This window comes from Cadophora gregata, assembly GCF_030347475.1.
Source record: "Cadophora gregata isolate MNR1 chromosome Unknown scaffold_5, whole genome shotgun sequence".
NCBI classification, from domain to species: domain Eukaryota; kingdom Fungi; phylum Ascomycota; class Leotiomycetes; order Helotiales; family Ploettnerulaceae; genus Cadophora; species Cadophora gregata.
The window spans coordinates 2,769,674-2,787,793 of record NW_026695928.1 but is presented as its reverse complement, the minus strand read 5'-3'; the positions used below and the strand labels follow the sequence as shown (position 1 = coordinate 2,787,793).

Below are 18,120 nucleotides of genomic sequence, written 5' to 3'. Positions count from 1 at the left end.
AACAGACAAAGAGACTCAGTCCCCGAGATACTCTGGTTGGAGGAGTTTATATATCGTACGGGTGTAAGTCATGTCTTCCTTGAGTCTACAATCTACCCAGCATGAATGAAACTTTGTTGACATGGAGCGTACTGCAGGCAAAGAGCCGTTGCCAAAAGGACTTTGTTCCAGCGGATGGAGACCTGATTGTTGCATACCGGTGAGTCACATACTGCGTTAGAAATACGTGCAGTTGCTGATACAGATGTGTAGTTGGGAAACAAGGACGGACCGCAGATTTGTGGCTCGAGCATGTAGTTAGGGCGAATGTTGAAAGGGGTGGCTAGATGTCTCATCAAACACATTATATTTCTGCATTGAAAATCATAACAAACATTCGCAAGTATCAATTGTGAAAAAGTCTTTGCTCTTCTTTCATAGTCCGGTAGTGTCAATTTCTAAAGACAGTTTATTGTCGTTTTCAGTAAGAGCCATGCCAAAGTCCTTGAGACACAACGTATCCGTGGTTTTCCTTCATTACCAGGCATCAGACACCTGCAAAGCGTCAAGCTGAAAATCAGTCAATTTCCTTGGAGATTTAAGGGCATTTCTCGTCAGCTCATCAATGTTCATTGTGAGGAAGTTTTTAAAATATCCAGGGGAGTATATTACCATCCATCACCCAACAGAGCTCCAGGATCATCTCAAACTGCATTATTCTGCACTGATCACCACCAACGCGATGGAGAGCAACGATAAGTCACCAACACATCCCATGAACGTCAAAATGCAAGAAAGGAGAGAACCGAACTCTGCAGAGGATAAGAAGAACAAAAACTTCGACCACGATATACAAGAAGATCATTCCGAATCGACCCACACTTCAACAAACCCAAATTCAAGCCACACCGGGTCAACAAACATCATTGTCAGCGACTTGTCGCTTCAAGTCCATACAAGAGAGGGAGATGCAGCAAACGCAGGAGAAGGGTTTGACGAGTACATGGACGCCTTGAACCCCGAGACGGCCGCCGAGCCGGAACATGTTGCACGACCACCGCGTTTCCCCATCGACGATGTCGACGATGAGATTCCTTACAAAGATTTCTATTCTGCAGATTCGGACAAGGAGAATGATGCGACTGTGACAAATGTTACGAGAGATATTGAGAAGATAGAAGCGGGAGAGCGGCATTGGCATAGGAACGGTTCAAAACTCGCTGCTCATGCTGAGAAACGAACAACTCGGGAAGATAAAGGGTGGCAAGAATGGGCTGGTTCCAGAGACGAGGTGTTTGCATCGGCTCACAGTGACAATAATCCCGATGACATCCCTGCTCTGGTTTCGGACGACGCTCATTCCGATCCAGAATTTGAAGCCGATATGGAGCGTGCAAGACAAGAAAGCCTGCTACTCAGCTATGCCAAGCTCCGTAGTACATCTTCCAACAAGACTTCATCCTGGCAGCCTTCGGTCAAAGCATCGTCGCATAACTCAGGCAATGGGCATCCTGATGTTCAACAAAGCATTCTTAACAGTCTTAGGACCATTCAGCCAAATGATACCAACACAACCAACTCGAAGTCAGGCGAGGACGTAGCTGGATATGCTGAGAGTGACATCGATGGCAACGATGAACGGCAAGACAATGGTAGCAAGGAATCTGTTGATCATGACCCATGGACAGCTATTGGTATGGCCAGGGACACCTTCTAGAAATTCTTCCTGACGAGATAGGAATGAGAAGATGCTCTGGAGATATGCCAGCTGTGGGACAGTCAGAGTTAGTGGCCAATGGAAGACGATGATGCCCGAGGAGAACGCCAAGGCTCGACCTCGAACGACGGCAGTCGAGAAACAGCTCCTGAGACTCAGAGCCGTGGTACCCACAATGATCACCAGCAACAATCTACCACCAAGGAAAAAGATAACAATGAGGGAGATGGAGTCAACGCTGGTAAAGATGGTGAAGATCAGATCTCAAGGCATGATGATCCAAATGTACTAAGTACTGAAAGCGACGACGACATTGACCAACAAGAGAGCGATGGCCAGTCATAATCCGATAGTGAGCTGGACAACTGGCTAGGCACTAATTGTGTGCCGCTGACACAAACTGATGCTCCAACCAATACTGTAGTTGATATTCCGGAGTGGATGCAACTTGGTATTACAGAAGAGGAGTGGAAGGAATATGAGGACGCAATGGCACAATTGCACAAAGACCAGCGAGCGAGTGCCGCCGACACAGCTTGTGATTCTTTGCATGCTGAGGCAGGAGATAGAAACATAGATCACGACCGTCATGACAACATCGCGAAGGATGGGAAGGAATTTCACAGTATGCCCAAGGAAATTGGGATGCGATGCCGAGCAGACACTTCCATGGAGACACGACACAGGAGGATCGACACCGGACCAATTCTGAGCGAGGATGTTTTCAGATCCGATCCCAAGGGGATGAAAAACGAAGTCCAACAAACCAGTCAATCCTCTGAGCAGGGCACGAAGACTGGAAAGCAGCCAAGAAAAATCCAGGGGCCAGAGAAAGAAGGAATCAAAGAGGAGGAAAAAGGAAGCACAAAAGGCCCAGAAATCGGAAGAGAAAAGCGCCCTGCAACCTCCGGCAACAGGCAGTGGCCATGGCCAGTCTAATGGTGAAAAGCCTTCACCTCGCCATCAGAACTCTCAGGGTGACAGAAATGGCCAAGGAACCGAACCTGAGGCCGTCGAGAAGGATGATTCCTCGATGCCGGTTCATGGCCAAACAGAAACTTCAACCTTGCATGATGATGGTGCGGAGAAAGGTGCACGGAAGTAGATTGGTAAGGTACCAATATCTTGACGCTTTGGGAAAAATATCTTGCTGACAGTAGTACAAGTGCCTCAGGTGTGGGTGAGAATGGAGGAAGGGGAGATTAGGAGCGTGGATGAGGGTTTTGTTGTACAGCGACGGTTGGAGAATAGGATAGAAGTCATCATTATTATTCAGGGATATGCAAGGATGGCCAGGCGAAGACAGAGACTTCATCTACTATCGAGATACTGAAGAGTTCTTCTCATGGATTTTCATAGATTGTATTGGGCGTATTGGTTTTAGGACGGCGCATCGTTTGTTTTAGAAATAGAGTTTTGGTCTGGATATTACAAGATTGATCATTCCAGCACCACATACGAGGGGTCTCGTGTCCTGGTAGCTCTGTCACAAATCTTGCAATACCATGCCATTGATCAAATTAAATACATACAGAAATATGAAATGAAGATATGAAAATCTGTGGAGGTGTTTATGCAAAGTTGCCCCACCATATCTCACCGCCACACGGGTGGATTGTGAGTCAAAGCAACGCTGCATTATTCCCTCCATGTAATCAAATAAGAACATTTCTCATATCTAATAGGCCGGATAGTTCAGTGGTAGAATACATGCTTTGGGTTTCATCAAACACTGTATGTGGTCTTGGGTTCAATCCCCAATTCGGCCCTATCCAATATCAATTCTTTTTTGCGTTTAGTTTCTATGCGAGAATAGAGGATACATCTTTGGTTTTCATGTGTAGCAACAAAGGCCGGAGTGAGATAGAGTGGTCAACATCCACTATTATTTGGCAAGTCTATGATCATAGGCAGGTTCTTCACATATTTTTGGTATCTCCCGGTCATAGGATCTGATATTGAAATGTGGACCTGTGGGATCCACCTCGGCAAGCAGCTCCATATTTCAAGCGAGATCTACTTACCTTAGGGTTATATCAGAAGTCAGAAGAGCGGTTCTCTCCTCAGTCTATCTAAGAACCTATGATGTGTTATTTTAGAAGTAACGAGGATCAGAGTAGGTAGTCAGTTTTTTGGCGTCAAAACTTGCTCGGGGCTTCATTTGTCTGACTCACCAAATGCCAAGAGAATACACGTGATAGCACAATACTTCAGACCTACCTCAACTGTGCGACTACCTTATGAGATTACACGTGGAAACATTGATCACTTCTAGAATCTCTTGCCAAAATTTCAAGCTGCTTTTGCTGCTGTCGAGCTGAGATTTGTAACCCCAAACGCCAAGCTTCAGGCCCCTGAAATAGGCGAATAGGAAATAAACACAGCGAAGCGAGGTTGGAATTCAAAGTGATTTAAAGTGATTGCCACATACGTGCCATTTGATTGATCATAACATTCGTAATTAGTTCATATTATCATTACCTTCGAATTCAGGCGAAATTCTTTTCATCGACAACCGTGCAGCCGCTGTCTGTAGCTGCGCTGCACCACACATCGCCCCTTCACTGCGGCATCCACAGAGCCAACAGACCTGTCCGCATGGGGATGAAATCCATACAATCTGAGTTGCCTTCAGTCATCAATTGGCAATACTACTCTCGCCCCGTCTAGAATTTGATCTGTACAGATTAGCACCTGCCACACAAGTACATCTCCCTAATAACTCACCTCCAAGATACCTCGTCACTGCTCCATAATCCTTACAAACTACACTCATAGCATCAGCATCTTCATCGCAAAGCCTCACTTCTCTTTGATGGCAATACTCACCATGTCTAGCTCCCCACGCAGCATCTAACTTCCCCGCCTCCAAATCATCCGGCTCATGCGGCTCCTCCGCCAAATCCGCACCACACATAACCGCCTGCCTCATATAATCCACACAATGCATAAAATGGAAATGCCAATCCTCCGGTATCATGCCCTCACCGATCACCTCCGTAGTGTTCAGTACCATCCCGGAAAATATCCGCGCCATCATGTACACGCAGTGAGGCTGGTGCGTCATAGATGTGGTGAAGAATATGTGGGTTAGGTCGTGAGCTGGAAGTCCGGTTCCCGGTGGCATAAGGGTGTTCCAGAGGGTGAGGGTGGAAGGGTCGAAGAATTGGGTGGCGTTGAGGGGGGCGAACGACGGTGAAGATGTGAATTTCTGCGTATGTGTTGGGACTATAGTAAAGTAAGCTGCTGATATTCAATTGCCCTAATAAAAAAATTTCCCTTACAAATTGGACCGGCTCCAGTATAATCTCCTCCGACCTGCCATGATGCAGGCAGTGTTTCTCGTTGGGCCCATTCATGCCGTATGAGAAGTAGCAGTCCGATGATTATGAGTAGTAAAGAAGTATCGAGAATCCATCGAAATGATCGAATTGTATCCATACATGATTGTGTCTTGGATATTCTGCGATCTTGTAATGGTTTCTCGTCGCCCATGAGAGACTCGTCGACTTCTGTTGTTGAAAGTACTTCCTCGTGATCATGTTCGTCCGAAATGTAAATATTCTTGTATCCGATATCTGAATCCATGATTTATTTTCTCCTTTTTTTCATACAATAACGACGATATCCGTAGATAAACTAAAAATCGAAGACAAAGAACAGAAATCGAGCAAGACTCCGTCCGTCCCTTCACACCACACTCGGGCATACGCCAATACTTGAAGCACAGCGATACCAGCCTAGTCTTCCCCTTCTTCCGATCTTCCGATGCTTAAAGAACTTCTCCATATATTGTTTGACCCTCGCGTTTGACACCTGCGTGTCACTCTAGGTTTCGGACGACATGTTTGGGCTGTCGGTTTTGAGTTTCCAAACAAGGGACGTCGCGCCAAGACAAACAGGCGAGGTGTTGTGGATACGCACGGTTCCCACTTTGTTTGGGACGGGATGGACGCGCGGATGATGAATCCGGATTTGATAATGTCTATTTCAGGAGACTAATGGGGAAGAAGCTAGAGATGAAGGAAAGAGAATTTGTTAAATAGTGTGGGTTGTTGTAGTGAGAGGAAAATGCCGGCCAGTGTGCTGAAGTTGATTTGAAAACATTCCTCAATACTTTGCCTGGAAGTGCTGCGAAGACCTGCTAGCTATATGGCATTTAAGTTAAAGGACTTTCAATCAGTTGAAACACTATTGAGTTCATAGCCCGTAATCGTTGCCGTCGGAGCCGGGTCGTGCTTCAGCAAGCTCAGGCAGATCAGCCAACACCACGCCTCGTGATGCAAAGACGTAAGCCGATATATTAAGACAAACAAAAGGGGATCCTGTTTTGCAAATTCTGAAACCATCTCTTTCCATCGATCCACTTCAGAATTTGTTCTATCTCCAAAACTTTTCTCATGGAACTATGTACAATTCAATACCCCACGCATCACTCGCCATTTTTAATCTACATAGCGTACATCTCCTCATGAACTCAAGCTAACGCAGGAGTTCGAGCTGCTATCCTCCTCAAAAATACCACCGAAGATAACACCCTCATTGATACCAGAAGGCTGTTTTCCACTCTTCGTGATGTCTGAGCCAGGATTAACTGGTTTCTTCAAGATGCCGAAATGGTATTGTCCTTGCCCGGCAACATTGTTTGTGAGTGCCGTGCTGACGGCAGCTAGCGGTTTGTTGCCAGTTGAGTAGTAGACTTGTGTCGTTCTGCATCATTCGATATTAGACAGATCTTCTGGGCTGATATTGGAATGGGAGGTAACGAGACAGAGAGCTTACCCCTTCACAAAATCCAGTGTCAACCCAAAATTATGCCAGGTTGCAGGCGTAAATTTTGTCGAAAAAATCGTCTTAATCGGCTTCGAGTTGACATTCCCCTGCAAAAACAGCGAGTCTGGATTCGCTGCTCCGGGATTCCCTCCGATGATACTTCCGTATTTGAGCACGACCTGGTTGGTACTGTAGTCGCTTGATTCGAGGAAGAAGAGTTGATATTCGTGTGAGCTGTTGAGGGGACGAGTGGTATCTTTCATGATGGAGAAGTGCATGGTTTTGACTCCTGTGGTAGAGGCGTCGCTGCCGCTGTTGGAGAGGGGGAGGAGTTCGGCACGGCGGAAGCCGGTTTGGCTGTTGAAGATGGATTTGTCGCTGGAGGTGAAGGGTTAGTGAAGGTTCTGACAAGGGGAGATGGTGGAAAGGGGTGGAAAGGGATACTTGATGGTCACTTCGACTGCTTTGGTTCCGTCGGAGTCAAACTGGCTGATTAGAGTTGATTTCCATGAGGGGAGTTGGGACTCTTACGAGCGATGAGTTGACATTGGGGAGTTGCAAGACACCGCTCCACTTCAGATCTGAAAATGTCAGATATAACAACCATGATCGCGGTTGACTGCGCACTTACTGGCTCCCAAAACATATTGGGCGTTAAATGGGCTGGAACTTCCGTCAAATGTTGCCAGTGTTGCGTCTTTGGGAACACGTCCGTCGAATTGAAGTGGACATTTCTGTGCAGCGACACTTGCCGCCAACAGGAGTAGTCAAGTTGGATACATTTTTAACTCGATGAGATGGTCAATGAGATATCAGAGAGGACTGAAAGACCAAAGGATGGGGATTCTCATACACATGGCATTGAAGGTAGCGAGATTCACAAGGACACTTTGCAATTTGCAAGGCGTCGGAACGCAAGCCGGGTACCTTTCAGCCTGTCCATAACTTGCGTGAGGCTGATTGAAGATCAAATGAACTCTATGACGCAATTGGGATCATCTAAAGCTGGAGTCATTTGGATGAAACGGAAAGAGTTCATCTCCGGGAGTTAAGCACCGAGCACGTGACCAGGCATCCTTCACTTCCTTGTCCCTCTGTGTTGAACCTCTTTCACTCAAAGACAATGATAATTTCGAGCAAGAGCTGAATTCGAAATGCCAGTGCCAATCCGATTAAGCAGTCAACACTGCTCAGAGCACGCCTTTCCCTTCACGAGATCAACCTGATAGATCGACATCGTGTACCTATATTACTCCTATACTCCTTGTTGGAGCATATGACCGGCGATTGGTCTCTTCGTATCGATCGTGTCTCGTGAGTGCCGTACGTGAAGATCAAACCGAATGTCCGCCCGGGGAATTCAGGCAGCTTGGCATGTTAATCTGGGTAAAAATTAGCTTCATACGGAATGAAACGTTTACATCTGAAAACAGGACGTAGAGACAAGCTTTTCGGATATACGGTCTGCATAGATGAAAGGCATGGGTCGTTCGGGTACAGATTCTGCCGTTTCGCAGATGGTGCAGAGAACACGTAGCTTGGCACGTGACTGTGAGAGATCAAGCCTCTTGGATGAACGAGTCGATGGACATGCAAGCCCAAGCCAGAGGTTACAATCCTCTGAATTCTCAGCCTCTTATCTGTAACAAAGTATCACGACAAGAAAGCAATTCTTGAATGTTGTCCGCGAATATCCCTTTGGCTGGCTGTGATTTAACAAGCGAGCCTAGAGAGGCATCAGGGAAAATGAGGACTCTCTCACCCTCATTCGATGTCAACAAAACACACCAGATTCTCGTACTACATGTCTTTCTCGCTGCGAACAATCTAAATCCTTCACTTTCACTCTGTTTGATGTATTTCGAAACCGCCTATCCACTACACGTGATAGATGCTAGTGCCTGCTGCTAGGAGAGATTAGGTTAGACAGCGCGGATTGTGCGGTGCGAGATTTGTGCGTTGCGACGTTTCTGCGGTGAATCACCACAACTACCATCCACTCAGCTTCTTCAATATCAGCCCGAATTATCAACCAAATGAATATGCAGTGTACATCCGAGTGGAATGTCATCTGTCATAGATTTTCATTTCCCTTGTTCCCTTTTCTTCTCGCAGCTTCTCGCAGTCCCCGTCCCTTCTTTCCTCCTCCATATACAACTCCGAGACCCTCAACTGGTCTCCATCACACCTTCCCGTTCTTCATACCACCCGGATGAGATAAACGCGAGTGCGAACAATAGTCGCGATGGATTCTCTACCATATTCCTCAGAAAAGATGTCTCACTCCACACGCCCACCGAACATGGTTACGACTTCATTTATTTTGTCTAACCTCCACTGTCCATCCTGCGTTTCCCATATTCAAAATACTTTATACGCCCTCGATCCTCCCCCAGCCACCGTATCACCATCTCTTGTCTCTTCTGTAGTCACAGTCGAACACGACGCTGCTATATCGGTCGCGGACATACAAGATGCTCTGGAAAATGCAGGCTTCGAAGTCTACGACGTTGCACCAGACCTCAGCCGCCCTCCCATTGGATCATCAGCCGCAGACATCGATGGTTCGGATGGTTACCTCGATCGAGTTATCAATAGATTTTCGTCAGACCAATATTCGCGGCATGGGAAGAATTCCAAATGCTCTTCTGAGCACATTGAGCATTGCGAAGCATGTCGGCGAGACGCAGCTGGAAAACCTCACGATTCAAAAGCGTCGTCGTCTGCCAATTATGGAGGCAAAAATTCGAAGATGTACCTGCCCGAGAATAACGAATTGGTCACCATTGACTCGGTCGACACAGAGGTCAATGCAGACACATGGCGGGCTATTCTAGCTATTGGTGGCATGACATGTGCAGCCTGCGTTGGAGCTATCACTGAGGAGTTGGAAAAGAAATCTTGGGTCAACAAAGTCGTCGTCAACTTAATTTCGAACAGTGCTACTGTTGAGTATGTGGGAGAAGGACACAAGAATGATATAGTTGGGGCCATCGAGGACATCGGATATGACGCAGCCATTGACTCTATCGTCGATACCAGCAAGGTTGTTTCCGGCATACGAAGCGAACAGCGCACCGTCGAGATCAAGATAGATGGAATGTTCTGTGAACATTGCCCTCCTCGTGTACACGTGGCCCTTTCAACAGCATTCGGCAGCAAGATCAACATTGGTCGGCCTGTATCCCTCCAGAACCCGGTGTTACAGGTCACTTACACTCCTCGGATACCCGACTTCACTATCAGAGACATCATCGCAGCTATCTCAGGGGTCGCCGAAACAATCAGCCCTTCAATATACCATCCACCCACCCTCGAGGAAAGATCTCGACAGCTTCACGCCCGAGAACAGTTGCGAATCCTTATCAGAGTTGCCCTTACATTCACCATCGCCATTCCGACTCTGATCATTGGCATCATCTACATGAGTCTAGTACCCAGCGACAATTCAGGCAAAAGATTTTTGATGCATCCTCTGTATGCTGGAGTTAGTCGAACACAATGGTCACTCTTTATTTTGGCGACTCCAGTGTACTTCCTATGTGCTGATGTATTTCATACTCGGGCGCTGAAAGAAATTCGATCTATGTGGCGACGTGGTAGCTCGACACCCATGCTACAAAGGTTCTACCGCTTTGGAAGTATGAATATGCTGATGTCTCTCGGTACATCCATCGCGTACATCTCATCCGTTGCTCAGCTTATTGCAGCTGGTGCCAAAGGGTCGAAACACGTGGAGGACAGTGGCTTTTATTTCGACTCCGTGGTTTTCCTTACCCTCTTTCTCCTCGTCGGCCGACTCATCGAATCTTACAGCAAATCCAAGACAGGTGATGCCGTCACCATGCTCGGAAAGCTGCGGCCTACCGAAGCACTTCTCATCGAACGTCCTTGTGGAAGTCGATCAAGTGAAGAGACATTGACCGAAAACATTCCGGCCGGAGAGCAGCTCGCTAACGAACAGCGACCCGAACCCGTGAAGAGTGTGAATGTTGATTTACTGGAATTCGGTGACACAGTGAAGGTGCTCCAAGGAGGCTCTCCACCGTGCGATGGGACAATCGTTCAGGGAGATTCAAAGTTTGACGAGTCTAGTCTCACCGGAGAATCACGACTTGTGAAAAAGTCGATCAGGGATGAGGTATTCTCAGGCACTGTCAATAAAGAGTCTCCAGTTTCTGTAAGAATCACTGGTGTTGCGGGAGCCTCGATGCTGGATCAAATTGTTAAGGCCGTCCGTGAAGGTCAAACACGCCGTGCTCCAATGGAGCGCATTGCCGATACCTTGACTGGCTATTTCGTCCCGTTCGTCACCCTTATCGCCATTACAACTTGGCTGGTGTGGCTTGGATTAGGTCTTTCTGGGACCCTCCCACGAAGCTATTTAGGTCATGACTCCGGCGGCTGGGTCGCATGGTCATTACAGTTTGCTATCGCTGTTTTCGTTGTTGCCTGCCCCTGTGGTCTCGCATTAGCGGCTCCTACGGCATTGTTCGTGGGTGGCGGTCTCGCAGCAAAATATGGCATACTCGTGAAGGGAGGAGGCGAGGCATTTGAGAAAGCGAGCAAGATCGATTGCATTGTCTTCGACAAAACGGGCACCTTGACCATAGGCGGAGAACCGGTCGTCACAGACTTCAACGTTTTTCCTATGGACTTTGGCAAGAATAGCCAAGTTTCTAAATCAAGTATCCTCCGCTTGGTCAAAGAACTTGAGCAAGCCAAGGAGAGCAAGGAATTTAGTCAAGAAGAGTCCCAAGCAACTATTCTGGGAATGGTCAAAGCACTGGAGGAGAATAGTAGTCACACCGTCGCAAAGGCTCTTGTTTCATTCTGCAAGAAGATGACTGTATCAGGTGTTCACGTTGAGCGTGTGGAAGAAATTGCTGGAAGAGGATTGGGTGGTAGTTTCGACCTTGGCGGATCCATTGCAGGTGCTGGAGCAGAGACGGTCATCGGTAATGAAACCTTCATGTCGATCAACGATGTCGTCATACCAATACCTGCGCGATCTGAACTTGAAAAGTGGAAGCATGAGGGCAAATCCGTCGCGTTAGCAGCGGTCAAAGTTTTCAACGACAGCATTCTGGAACCCGCTGGTAATTGGCAGCTTGCGGCGATGTTCGCTATCTCGGATCCAATCCGACCAGAAGCACCAGGTATCATACGTGCCTTGCAGAAGAGTGGAAAGGATGTCTGGATGCTGTCGGGTGACAATCCAATTACAGCCAATGCCATTGGAGCGAAAGTCGGCATTCCTCTCACCAATATTATCGCCGGTGTTCTACCCAGTGAAAAAGCCAAGGAAATCCAGTATCTCCAGAGATCCCTCAAGTCGCGCACTTCTTCTGGGAAAGATCATATAGACAAACGCGCTCTCATCGCCATGGTTGGAGATGGCATCAATGACTCGCCCGCTCTCACAACTGCAGATGTCGGAATCGCAATCGGCTCCGGGTCTGACATCGCCATCTCGTCGGCTGAGTTCGTTCTCGTCTCCAGTAACCTTAACTCCCTCATCACGCTGCTCGATCTAAGTAAATTCGTCTTTCGACGCATCAAGTTTAATTTTGGCTGGGCTTTGGTTTATAATCTAGTGGCTCTGCCCGTTGCAGCTGGAGTGTTCTACCCCATCTCGAGTGGAGGGAAACACATCAGGTTGGATCCTGTATGGGCGAGCTTGGCTATGGCGCTGAGTAGTATCAGTGTGGTGTGTAGTAGTCTGGCTTTGAGGAGTCGCCTGCCGGGTGTTGGGTTCAAGGCTAGGGAGGCTGTTGCTGTTGACGAACAGGGTGAGAGGGTGACTGGGTGATACGTAAGAGGGAACGAATGAATGGATGGGTGGATGCCAGCTGTTGGCAGGGAAGGAAGGAAATGGAGTACGGATACCCAATGTTAGCACAGACCAGAATAGCGTTGCTCGATATTTTTCTTTCCAATAATGCATTCAATAAAATTACAAAGACAGCCAGAGTCCTCTCCAAATTTCCAGATTATAAACCCGCCGAAAGAGGGGATAGCACTCAGAACCCACCAACCAACCAGACCCCTACCACAAAGCCAGCACCCAAACCCATCCCTAACGCCCAGCTACTTCCACTGCTACTCGCTCTTCCAAGAATCAACATGTCACTCCTCCCTAACCCGCCATTACTTTTTGCGCTGCCTCCATTTCCAATGTTCCCACCCTTTCCATTCCCATCCTTGTCTGAATTTGAGTCCACGGATGCCGCAGGAACCATACTATCGAATGCGCTTTGTAAAGCTGATTCCTGTGCTGATATTTCTTCGCGGATCGAAGCGTCGACACTGCTATACCAGGGGGAGGTGACGATTTCAAGCCAGTTGTAGCCTGATGCTAGCAGCGAGGGATGCAGGGTTGTGGGAGCGGCGGCTGTTGGTGGGAGAGAAGGGGGGTTGGTTAGCTGAGTTGGGTGAAATTTCTTTTCTTTTAGTTTTTGGGGGAAAGACTGGGGGAGGGGGAGGGGAGATCGAGGTTTCATTATTCTGAAGTGAGAGGGGAAATAGGCTGATGGAGAATATGGAGGTGGTTAGGATAGGTGGAATTTGGATCAGAATAATACCATTAATAGCAGCTGTGATCCTCGGATACTCAGATCCTGCAGTCCATGTCGATTGTACGGATGTTAGGGCTGAGTATATTGATGCAGTGTATGCTTCTTCGGTTCTTGAAAGGTGGAAAGCGGATGGCAGAGGAGGAAAGAAATGTGCGGTTTGGGAGGAAGCGGTGGTTGAAGTGGGTATTGAGATGCCGTATCCAAGGTGGGTTGCTGGAATGAAAGGTGTTGGTTGTTGTGCTGAGATGAGAAGGGTGATTGCTGGGAGGAGCATGAGGAGATAAGTGAACGTGGGGGAGTGGTGGGGAAACATCGTATAGATTGTGACTATCGGTGCTGAATGATCTCGATCAGAGGGCGAATCATGCAAACAATGATGAGATTTGGTGGATTTGTTTGATCTCAAGAACAAAAGGAAATCCGAATCAGTTCCGAGAGGACCATCATCCCAGGAGCTCTGCTCACTTAAGGCTACAAGCAATCCACTTTGTCCCAACGGAGCACCGCATACAGCTGCAAGGTCCCGACATTGTTTGAATGGAATTTAGATTAGGTAGGGACAAACCGATGTTCATACATGGTGCCTACTGGTAGTCATGCTGTGGGACAATGTTTTGTTGCTTTGTACCCTTGTGTCCGGAACTTTGTACCAGTGTGCAACGGGATGGCATGGAATCCGAACGGGAGGGACGGCGATGAGTTGGTAGATTTATGGAGGCGTGCTTGGGTTGTGGTGGCATTGAATCATCCGGGGCTGAAAATGGGGAGCCTAGAGGGGTTGAGTGAGAACTGCACGGCACATCTGATATCCATCTTCACATACCTTGTTACACAAGCAGGCAAACTCAATTGAACACTCTGGACCAACAATGGGCTGCAAAGGTACAGTCACAGATAGAGAGAGAACAGAAGGTCAAACTTTGTACTCGGCTGTAAGTACCCATTTAGTTGGAAAGTACACATATGTATTCCACAAGCCTCAGGTCCAAACTCATATGTACTTGTTGTTTACCTCGTCGCTAACCCTGAGCTGCGGGGTCTTCAACAGGGGAAGGCTCGCTTGACGTCACCACTCCCCCCACCACAAAATTTTGCAAAGAAAAATGAAAAAGAGAAGACAAAGCGTCCCTAGCAAAAGAATGATGAAAAGTAAACTCAAATCGATTTGCAACAAAATGCCAAAAAAAAAGTGATAAGATCACATAGGTCGTACCCGGGCTCGAACCGGGGATTCGGGAAAGGATAAGATATCCGTGATTCTGATATGTAGTCAAAATCCCACGTGCTAACCACTACACTATACAACCGATTTGGACTCGTGAATGTAACGGGATTTCTTATTTGGTTACTTAGAGCAGGTAGAAATTTCTCCGCATGGACGTCGGAACTGAAGCAAAAACTTCGGCATCAAAATTTGTCAAGCGATGTGTACTTTGGTGGGGCTGGAAGGGGCTTGCGCTTAAGAGCCAAATCTGCACCCTGAATCTCATCCAAACACAATCTTGTGCTCTGGCTCGCTTTGCCATGCCCATAGACAAAAAGTAAAGTAACTGTTGTATCGTTTGGCATACCGAGCCGCAAAACCCAGCATAGATGGATTATGAAGCATGATTGGCGGAGCAGCCCAGCAATCCAGGGCTTGGCGCCACGGCTGAGCCGCATTTGTTTCTGTTAGAAATATAGGGATTGTAGGCGTAGACTCAGTACTATAGGCCGTACTACTGAGTACACTACCCCTTTATATAGGAGATTCTCTCTCTCTGTAGTAGCTTCTTATACAACTGCAATTATAACATAGTAGCAATTCCAATCAATCGAAAAAGACCTTAAAACTTCATTTTTATTAAGATCTCCACTTTATCAACTCTTAGTGTATCTGCTACTATACTACGATATTATCCTAATTAAAAGCACTAATTCCCCACGTCGCCGGAGCCTTAAAAAGTAAAACTCTACTAGAGTTCGATAACTTCTTTGAATAGGAGCTTAAGACTAAATAAGAGCTAGCTAAGGCTAGTGTTCTTTATCACGTTCTTACTAAAGTTAGCATGCCGAATAGTGTTAATTAGTAGAATACTCACGCTAAGGAAAAGAAAGAAGCTTTTAAAATAGTTATTAACTTAATCTCTAAGCTTCTCTTTCCTAAGTATAGAGATATTATTAAACTGAACGACGCTAAGCTTCTCTAGGAAGCTATTCACGCAGATAAAAGTAAAGTAGTTCAAGGGAGTCTTACCTTTACTAATATAAGAGACGATTTCTTTAAGATAAAGTTTATCTTAGGAGAGGAAACACTTCAGAACTACGTCATAAGGCTCTTACTCTTTAAAGTAAAGCTTAGCGGCGATAGTAAACCTCTCACTAATAAGGATATACGTCTTAAGCTATTACAGTCGTTACTAGCGTCCGGAGCTTAGATTACTATAGCGCTTACCCTAGAATCGCAAGACCTAGATCTTAGAGATACTGTATAAAAGCTTAACGAATATTAAATTTAATAGAGGGAACAGCTTCGACCTGTAGCTACTAGTAACGCCGCGAACTACGCGAATAGAGACTACAATAAAGGGAGAGGTAGTAGAGATAGTAGAGGCCAGAGGAGTAGAGGCTATTCATATAGGAGAGGTAATATACGTGAGAACAGGAGAAGATAGGAAAGACAGAATAATAACAGCAGGGGTAGTAGCTAATAGAGATATAGAGGGCGTGTAGAAAAGAGAGGAAATCGCCCTAAATTAGGCCGAAATCAGTATGCCCGATATAAAAGCTACAACTACTAGTACACAGATTATACGAAAGCTAAGAATACCTACGCGAGAGATAGCGCTAACAAAGTAAAGGAAATTAAAGATAATAATACTTATCTCGTATTCCCTTCGGAAAAGATTTACTACACTAAAGACGTAGAATATACTTTATTAATAATCTCTATTACAGAATCTATCTAGAAAATCGACTCTAGCGCCACTCGCCACTTCAGTAGAGTTCTAGCTAAGTTCAAGTAACTTAAGCGCTAGTATAACGCTAAATACATTAAAACAGCAACTAATTCATACTCGATAGCTAAAGGTTATAGAGATATTACTGTTAATAGGTTAACTCTTAAAGACGTATAATACGTACCTAACTTTAGAGCTATAAAGCTAGTATTAATATATCAACTCTTAGATAAAGGAATTAATATAGAACTAACTAAGATATTAGCAAATAGATACTGGAATAGTAAACTAGCTTTTACAGGTATAAGAAATAGAAGTTTATATATTCTAGATACGAATCCTCGATATTAAGTTACATATAATATAATTCCGTTAGACTTAAAGCTACTAAAGGAACGAATAGAGAGTTAGCTTAGTATAAAGAAAACAAAGGCAGATCTACTCCATAAGCGTTTAAGCTATATAAATTACGCCTATTTAAAGAAACTAGTTACTTACAGCGGTTACAGAATAAGACTGATTTCTATTCCGGAGCTAAAGGGAGAGAGGTATTACGAGGCTTACCTTACAAGCTATATAAAAGAGCACTTTAATAAGAAGTCAGATAGTAGAACTAATATACCTATTTATCAACTACACGCTAATATCTCTAGTATCTTACTACACTTAATTCGCGGCTATAAATACTTCCTTTTAGTAGTAGATAATACTACGAGGATATATTAGGTAGATCTCTTAGTTAATAAGTTTGTGTTAACTATTTAACTAGTTATTCGGAAATTAAAGCTACAGCTTAAAACTCAAGGGCAAAGCAAATTCCGTATAATTATCTACTAGAGGACTAATAATAGCAAGGGAGAGTTCGGTCTTAAGTTTATTAACTAGCTATAAGAGAGTGGAATCGTTCCTAAACCCTCTCCTCTATATAAACACTCTCTGAATAGAGTCGTAGAGCGATAGATATATAAACTAGCTAAGATTACACGCTTAATCCTCTATAACGCGAAGATACCTAAGAATATATAATACTACGCTATTAAGTAAGTAGTAAAGCTAAAGAACAAACGCCTAACTACTGCTTTACTATATAAAACAGCTACTAGACTTACTCTAATCAAAGCGTACAAAGGACAGCTTATAAACCTCTCTAAAATAAGAGTATTTAGCTCTATAGTATACCCTTTGTATTCACTAGGGCTATATTAGGGTAAAATAAAGTAAAGGACGATTCCGGGGTATTTCGTATTAGTAGGTATAGCTAACACCTTAACCTATAGGCTCCTGAACATAGAAACCTTTAAGGAACTGGAAACAGCCGACTGCGGCTTTAACAAGTATATAATATACTCTATATATACTAGTAGTAAGGAAACTATACTAAAAGGCAGTGATAAGGCAGTAGAAAGACCTCTGCTACCGGCTACCGGTCCAGCACTTACTAAGAGGCTAGCTAGGGGTGCTAAAGGCTTAGAAAGACCTCTAAGAGAGAGGCTAGCTATAGAAGCTGAAAGACCTCTAGGAGAGAGGCTAGCTATAGAAGCTGAAAATCCTTTAAGGGGAAGGTCAGCTGCAGAAAACATAGTGAGAGACACTAAGGGAGCGTCTGATTAACGCCTCCCTGAATAGACTTAACTAGTAAACGCGTCTGATAATACTCTACTATTAAGATATAGTAGGAAACAGCGTAGAAAACAATACTTCGAGTAAGCCGCTTAAGTAATAACTACGAAGCTATACTCTTAGCAAATCCTTAATAAGGTACTAACCTGTTAAATAGCGCTAATTACACTAGAGAGTGAACTTATACGACCTCTTAAGGTTATAACTATCGCAGAGGCTCTAAGGGATAATCTAGTAGAATAGAAGGCCGCTATTCTTAAGGAATTATAAGCTATACAAAGCGCTAGAACCTATAGAGTGTACTTTAGTAAGCCTCCCTCCGGCTTAAAACTAATATCTTTAAGACTAGTTCTACGTAATAAAATCAACTCCGATAGCTCTATAGCACGGCAAAAGGCTAGGCTCGTAGTAAGAGGCTTTAAGTAAAAACACGGCCTTAACTACTTCGATACCTTCGCGAGCGTCATACGCTATTTCACCTTATAAGCACTACTCGCTATTATAGCTAAAAGAG

General features: G+C 45.3%; 7 protein-coding genes and 2 non-coding genes across 9 annotated transcripts; 5 read left to right on the top strand and 4 right to left on the bottom strand.

The window, feature by feature from the left end:
• Nucleotides 1-721: 721 nt before the first annotated feature.
• On the top strand, nucleotides 722-1,696 carry ONS95_011688 (uncharacterized protein; the record flags this gene model as incomplete). The annotated part of the gene is made up of 1 exon (XM_058505314.1): nucleotides 722-1,696. One exon carries the CDS (start codon nucleotides 722-724, stop codon nucleotides 1,694-1,696), a length of 975 nt encoding a protein of 324 aa, XP_058359871.1.
• A 78-nt stretch (nucleotides 1,697-1,774) lies between these two features.
• On the top strand, nucleotides 1,775-2,041 carry ONS95_011687 (uncharacterized protein; the record flags this gene model as incomplete). The annotated part of the gene is made up of 1 exon (XM_058505313.1): nucleotides 1,775-2,041. One exon carries the CDS (start codon nucleotides 1,775-1,777, stop codon nucleotides 2,039-2,041), a length of 267 nt encoding a protein of 88 aa, XP_058359870.1.
• A 96-nt stretch (nucleotides 2,042-2,137) lies between these two features.
• Nucleotides 2,138-2,635, top strand: ONS95_011686 (uncharacterized protein; the record flags this gene model as incomplete). The annotated part of the gene is made up of 1 exon (XM_058505312.1): nucleotides 2,138-2,635. One exon carries the CDS (start codon nucleotides 2,138-2,140, stop codon nucleotides 2,633-2,635), a length of 498 nt encoding a protein of 165 aa, XP_058359869.1.
• Nucleotides 2,636-3,380: 745 nt separating this feature from the next.
• Nucleotides 3,381-3,465, top strand: ONS95_011685. The gene has a single exon. It is a non-coding gene; the product is annotated as a tRNA-Pro (tRNA).
• Nucleotides 3,466-4,327: 862 nt separating this feature from the next.
• Nucleotides 4,328-5,284, bottom strand: ONS95_011684 (uncharacterized protein; the record flags this gene model as incomplete). Its single annotated transcript, XM_058505311.1, has 4 exons — nucleotides 4,328-4,374; nucleotides 4,424-4,462; nucleotides 4,526-4,924; nucleotides 4,981-5,284. 4 exons carry the CDS (start codon nucleotides 5,282-5,284, stop codon nucleotides 4,328-4,330), a joined length of 789 nt encoding a protein of 262 aa, XP_058359868.1.
• Nucleotides 5,285-6,165: 881 nt separating this feature from the next.
• On the bottom strand, nucleotides 6,166-7,115 carry ONS95_011683 (uncharacterized protein; the record flags this gene model as incomplete). The annotated part of the gene is made up of 5 exons (XM_058505310.1): nucleotides 6,166-6,406; nucleotides 6,479-6,847; nucleotides 6,914-6,954; nucleotides 7,001-7,050; nucleotides 7,097-7,115. The coding sequence occupies 5 exons, from the start codon at nucleotides 7,113-7,115 to the stop codon at nucleotides 6,166-6,168; spliced, it is 720 nt and encodes a 239-aa protein (XP_058359867.1).
• A 1,599-nt stretch (nucleotides 7,116-8,714) lies between these two features.
• On the top strand, nucleotides 8,715-12,281 carry ONS95_011682 (uncharacterized protein; the record flags this gene model as incomplete). Its single annotated transcript, XM_058505309.1, has 1 exon — nucleotides 8,715-12,281. One exon carries the CDS (start codon nucleotides 8,715-8,717, stop codon nucleotides 12,279-12,281), a length of 3,567 nt encoding a protein of 1,188 aa, XP_058359866.1.
• Nucleotides 12,282-12,492: 211 nt separating this feature from the next.
• On the bottom strand, nucleotides 12,493-13,717 carry ONS95_011681 (uncharacterized protein; the record flags this gene model as incomplete). The annotated part of the gene is made up of 2 exons (XM_058505308.1): nucleotides 13,054-13,717; nucleotides 12,493-12,863 (listed from the first exon to the last, which is right to left on the bottom strand). Exons 1-2 carry the CDS (start codon nucleotides 13,358-13,360, stop codon nucleotides 12,493-12,495), a joined length of 678 nt encoding a protein of 225 aa, XP_058359865.1. The 5' UTR covers nucleotides 13,361-13,717.
• Nucleotides 13,718-14,251: 534 nt separating this feature from the next.
• On the bottom strand, nucleotides 14,252-14,354 carry ONS95_011680. The gene has a single exon. It is a non-coding gene; the product is annotated as a tRNA-Gln (tRNA).
• Between the last annotated feature and the right edge of the window lie 3,766 nt (nucleotides 14,355-18,120).